At 61.4% G+C, this 5,796-nt stretch overlaps 2 protein-coding genes across 2 annotated transcripts; both read left to right on the plus strand.

Moving 5' to 3' along the window:
- Nucleotides 1-234: 234 nt before the first annotated feature.
- MNEG_7521 (hypothetical protein) lies at nt 235-1,888 on the plus strand (the record flags this gene model as incomplete). Its single annotated transcript, XM_014044006.1, has 2 exons — nt 235-289; nt 780-1,888. The coding sequence occupies 2 exons, from the start codon at nt 235-237 to the stop codon at nt 1,886-1,888; spliced, it is 1,164 nt and encodes a 387-aa protein (XP_013899460.1).
- Nucleotides 1,889-5,063: 3,175 nt separating this feature from the next.
- On the plus strand, nt 5,064-5,458 carry MNEG_7522 (hypothetical protein; the record flags this gene model as incomplete). Its single annotated transcript, XM_014044007.1, has 2 exons — nt 5,064-5,117; nt 5,288-5,458. 2 exons carry the CDS (start codon nt 5,064-5,066, stop codon nt 5,456-5,458), a joined length of 225 nt encoding a protein of 74 aa, XP_013899461.1.
- Between the last annotated feature and the right edge of the window lie 338 nt (nt 5,459-5,796).

A 5,796-nucleotide genomic window follows, 5' to 3' on the forward strand; every position in this document is an offset into this window, starting at 1 on the left:
CGTGCCGCCAGCAAGGCCCTACACACAGTCGTCAGGGACTCGGAGCCCTTGCCCCCCAAGGTGGGCCTGCCGCCTGGCGCCAGCCCTCCAATTCAGTGGCACAATGCAAATAGATATCTGGAAGCGGGCTTTGGAGCCCGTGGGCTCAGAGCTGGATGGAGCAGCGCCCGCCACCCTGCCCTCGCCCACCTTTCCCGCCCACCATCCACTGCTTCTCCTTCTTTCCACAGCACGATGAAGACCGTTGCGTTTGTTCTCCTGGCCCTCGTGGCGTCGGCCTCGGCCAACGGTGAGCTTTGGCGGGCGACAGTGTGGGCGTGGCCGCCCACCGACAGACAGGCTGGGCACGGGTGGCCCCATGGGCGCCACGGCCGCGGTGGCTCCTGTGGATATCAGGAGTGGAGGCAGAGTACTCGGTGGCGATCAAACGCGAGGAAAAGGCTGTGTCACCGGGGCAGCGCCACGGGTTTGCCGTCGGTCATACCCGACCCGGCAAACCGAACGCTCCCGTGATTCGCCAGCGTGAAGCAGCAATATGTCTGTGTCAGCTGGAAATGCGGGCAGCGCCTGCAGCGCCCAGCGCGCGCGCGCACAACAGCGGCTGGCGTGTCAGCGCAGCATGGCGGGCCCTGCTGCTGAGCAGTGTGGTTCTTGTCAGGCGCATTGATGCAGGTGCACAGCAGGTGCACAGCATCGATCAGGCAGCTTACAGGCTCCACAGCATGCAGACCTAGGGCTCACTCTGCCCGGGTTATTCTGCACCCCTTGCCCACACGCAGGCCAGCTGCCCGATGTGTCCGGCATTGCCAAGCAGGTGATCGACACCAAGACCAGCCTGCTGGGCTCTCTCACCAACAAGACCGTGCCCACCATCCCCAAGATCGACATCCCCAAGATCACCATCCCCACCATCTCCATCCCCAAGATTGAGAAGCCCACTATCGCCTTCCCCAACATCTCGATCCCCAAGATTGAGAAGCCCACCATCACCATCCCCACCATCTCGATCCCCAAGATTGAGAAGCCCACCATCTCCATCCCCAAGATCGACATCCCCAAGATCGAGAAGCCCAGCTTCTCTATCCCCACCATCGCCTTCCCCGACCTCTCGAAGCTGTTCAGCAAGCCCGCGGCGCCCGCTGCTCCCTTCGATGTGGCCGCGCTCATCGGCGGTCTGACCAGCACCAAGACCAGCCTGCTGGGCTCGATCACCAACAAGACGGCGCCCGCCATCCCGTCGATCCCCAAGTTCCAGATCCCCACCATCCCCAAGATCGACATCCCCAAGGCTGCCCCTGCCAACAAGACGGTGCCCGACGTCGCCGCCCTGATCAACCAGATCATCGCTGGCAAGGGTGCCCTCGTGCAGCAGGTGGTCAGCGCCAAGACTGATCTGCTGGGCTCTCTCACCAACAAGAGCGCCCCGTCGATCCCCAAGTTCCAGATCCCCACCATCCCCAAGATCGACATCCCCAAGGTCGAGAAGCCCACCATCACCATCCCCACCATCTCCATCCCCAAGATCGAGAAGCCCACCTTCACCATCCCCACCATCTCCATCCCCAAGATCGAGAAGCCCACCATTGCCATCCCCACCATCAGCAAGCCCGACCTGTCGAGCCTGCTGGCCCCGCTCTTGAACAAGACGGTCCCCACCATCCCCAAGATCGACATCCCCAAGATCACCATCCCCACCATCTCGATCCCCAAGATTGAGAAGCCCACCATCGCCATCCCCACCATCTCCATCCCCAAGATCGAGAAGCCCACCATCTCCATCCCCACCATCTCCATCCCCAAGATTGAGAAGCCCGCCATCTCCATCCCCACCATCTCCATCCCCACCTTCGGCAAGGGCAGCAAGGGCAGCCGCAAGCTGGCCCTTTGAGCGCGTCAGCATCTGTTGCGCTCAGGAATGGCAGCGTGAACGTGATGAGGTGCTGCAGCTGCAGTGGCCCCCGGATAGGGGCCGGCGTCATCATGTGGTCCGCCTGTGTTATCGCTTTCATTTGAAAAGCCGGCCTGCGTCTGTGCACGGCTTCGCGGCGCCCCCCGCGCGCGCGCGCGCATCACAACCTAGATTGGGGCCGGGTCCTGCTGCTGCGCGCGCGGCTAGTACCCGCTTGAACGGCAGGCCCGGAGGCGTGCCAGTGGGTATTGAGCCCAGCAGTGGGTATGAGCGGGTCTCTGTCGGCACTGGTTTTGCTGGCAGGGGCTTTGCCCATTGCTGCCGTCCTTTTCAACTGGCACGCACTGTTTCTTCCGTATTCGCGCCCACTGCATCCAACAGTGGCGTGGGCGCGCGGCCTCCGTCCGCCCTGACGTGATTGGCCCTGCGAGCCGGCCCCTGTGGGCGGCCGCGGCAGCGCATGCTTCGTCTGATGGCCAATGGCACAGCTAGTCCCCTCTTGCGAGTGACAGCTGCCTGAGAGATGATTGGCACCCCTGGGACATGCCGATTTGAACATTGTGGTTTGATACAACCCAAGGGTGCACTCACGGCTGTGCGCTCGAACTGTGCTGCCATGCTTCTGGGGGATGACATTGCGGCTTCGCAGCGGCAGACGCACACATTACATGACTCTGCACACGCCAGCTGCAGTGTGCATCTCTTCCCGGTTGTCGGCAGCTGCTTTCCTGCGGCATCGATCTGGGACACACTCAAACACACATGCATATACACCCCAAGAAGAGTAAATTCTTGAAACTCCTTGTCCTGTCACCTCATGTGATGCATCCTGACTGGAAAATGGGGTAAAAGCTGTGAGGGCAGCGGCGCATGAAACAGAAGCGAACAATCACAGCTGCGTGGGGTGTGAGTCCCCCTGCAGGCGAGAGTGGAGGTTTCCTAAAAATGCACTGTTGCCAAAAGTGAATGCGAAGCAACAAGAGGAAGGCAGTGGAAAACAAGAGCGCAAAAGGGACACACTGGATAAAGGTGAAAAGAGCAACTCGAATTGCTGTGCTCGAGCCTGGTGCAGGCTACTGCTTATGAGGATGCAGATGAGAGGGACACTTGAGCAGACGCCCAGAGCTCAGATACGAACGATTTTGCCGCTTCAGTCTATCACATTCGTTTGCGCTCACATACAATACGGTAAGGACCACGGGTCCCGCGAACTCCAGTCAAAAACTCAGTCATCGGCCGGTCACATCGAGCCCTGCCTGATAGCAAACGCTCAAACCAGCTAGCCCCATTGAAATGGGAATTGATATCGCACGCTCTGACTAGCAGGCATTTCGATTCTTGTGATCTCGAGCACGGTGCCTCAGGCCCCGGTGTTCAGGAAGCGCCATCAGCAAAAGGGAGGGCGATGTACCACTCGGTACGGGTTCTGGCTCTGCATGTGTTCACTCTGTGGTGCGCCGCTGCCGCTGCCGCTACCTCAGGCAGTGCAGTGAGGCATAATTGGCCGCAGTCTCTGGCAGCGCGCCTGCGGCCGCTGGCCAGCCGCGCAGGACCTTCGTCAGGAATCAGGTTCCAGAAGCCGTGAGTCATCGAGCAGAGATCTCGCTGCGGGGCGCAAGGCGGGGTTGAGTTGCCTACAAGCGCCACGCTGACCAGCAGCCATTCCACATGTGCTGGTGTCCGGACAGGCGGGCCGCCATCCTGACCGCCGCGCGATCACGCCCTTGAATGCCGCCACTGCAGCTTCAACGTGTGCACCTCTGCCTGGGACCCCATTGTCAAGTGCGACCCGGCCGAACCTGCTAGCACCTACGATGGCTACCAAGTTGAGCTGTTCCGCCGCGTGGCGGCCGAGTTGGGCTGGACAGACGCTGACTGGACGTTCTCGTGCATCGACTGGACGCCCATGATTGATGACATCATGTCACCAGACGGCGCATGCACGATGGCGGCCGCGGGTACGGGTCGCCATCAGCCATCGGAGATATGCTTTGCGCAATGCGCAACGCCGCTGCCGCTTGACTGGACTCGAGTCTGGCCCGCCCGGGGCGAGATTTCACCAGGCAGTGCGCATCTCTTCGCAAAAGGATGCTCCTTGCGCATGGACAATGTGCCAGGAGAAAAGGCGCACGTTGCGATCAGTGCCCACGACAGGGATTGGGCACCTCAGAGCCGTTGCAGTAACTGTCCCTCCGCCCCCTCCGTCGCCTCACAGGTGTTGAGGTGTCCCTTGACAACCTGGCAGCAGGCATGAGGATGTCGTGGCCGATATACAAGGTGGACACCTGCATATGCGCGTGCCAGTGTTGAATAGCAGCACATGCAGAGCCTGCGCGCCTACCAGCCGCGCATGCAGCCAGCGCGTTCTGATGGTTCATCCCTGGCACTGTCCATCGGGCCTGCAGAGCGGCTTCATGGTGATGACTGCGGGCCACATCCAGGAGGGGGGTGCCTGGACATTCACAGAGGCCTTCCACTGGAGCGTGTGGGCCGCGCTCTTTGGCACGGCGCTTTCGGTTGGGCTGCTGGTGGCGGTCGTCGAGCACCTGACACACGGGGGCAAGAGCAACCGCAAGGGTGGGCGCGCATGAGCAGTCCTCGGGGGCATCATCACCGTGCCTTGCCCTGCGCATGGCGCCTTCCTTGGCATGTGCATGCCTATGTTCATTCAGCAGCGCATGCCGCATCCGCACTGCACTACAGCTGCGCGCCCATCGCCACGCCACTCTCAACGCCTTTGACTGCAGGCCTCCAAGGTCCGCTGCCTCAAAGCGCATGGCAACAGCCGCCTCTGGGCGAATGGGGTCCCGTTTCGCGAATGCTTGAGGCTTGGGGGTGGTCAGGGTGCGTGTGCACATTCGGAGGGTGGCCAAACATCACGTTTGATGCAGCGGGCGGGGCAGCGGTCTACGCGCAATGAAGGGCAGCACGTCTGAAGTCCCTGCCGTCCCCACCTGGCCCCGTCACTCCCAGGCTGGTCCTGGTACTCTATGTCGCAGCTGATGCACATGCACGCCCATGTGGGCGATCCCGACACGTGGGGGGCCCGTGTCCTGGTGCTGGCGGTGAGCACAGGGAGAACCGGCAGGCTAGCAGGGCCCAGGCAGGGTTTGCCACACAATTGCCTGTGCAATCATATGAAACCCCATGAGCCATGGCCCCGATGTGCTCCCCCCCCCTGCAGTACGGCTTCTTGATTGTCATCATGGTGAGCTGCTTGAATACTGACTTCTTTGCTGTGCTGGCCTGCTGCAGTTGCATTGGTCGGGCCGCATGGTGGCTGGCGCGTGCTCCTTTATTTTGACAAACAGCTCTGCGTTTATGAGCCTGTCAAACCCAGCATGGAGCATGGGTGGGATCGTGTGTGCTGCTGCCCAGGTGCACCTGTACACTGCGACGCTGGCCAGCCGCCTGACGCAGCAGCGCCTGGCCAACGACATCAAGTCCAAGGCAGACCTGCCCGGCAAGCCGGTGGAGACGTGGTGCGCCCCCGATCACAAGAGGGAGAAGAAGCCGGGTCATGCCGCCGCCGGGCCTTTGTATGGCTGAGTTTTACACCCTCCCTCTTCCAAGGACAGCGTGCGACCCGCAATTCCGCTCGCCACCACCATTCCCTGCTCTCCTTCCATCCTTTTGTGCTGCTGCCGTGGCCACAGGACAAGCTATCAGGGCCTCCTGCGCAAGTATTCGATAGATGCAGCCGGTCTGCCTTGGTAAGAGGCGCGTGTGTATGTGATTGTGTGTGTGTGTGTGTGTGTGTGTGTGTGTGTGTGTGTCAGGGATGACGACGAGGCGTGCGGGGACAGGGGTTGGCAGGGCAGGGGTGCAGTAGGGCAGTGGTGGGCCAGAACAGGAGTGCGGGGGAGCAGGGGGGGCCAGGGCAAGAG

The sequence above is a fragment of the Monoraphidium neglectum genome, assembly GCF_000611645.1.
Source record: "Monoraphidium neglectum strain SAG 48.87 unplaced genomic scaffold scaffold01337, whole genome shotgun sequence".
Taxonomy (NCBI): Eukaryota; Viridiplantae; Chlorophyta; class Chlorophyceae; order Sphaeropleales; family Selenastraceae; genus Monoraphidium; species Monoraphidium neglectum.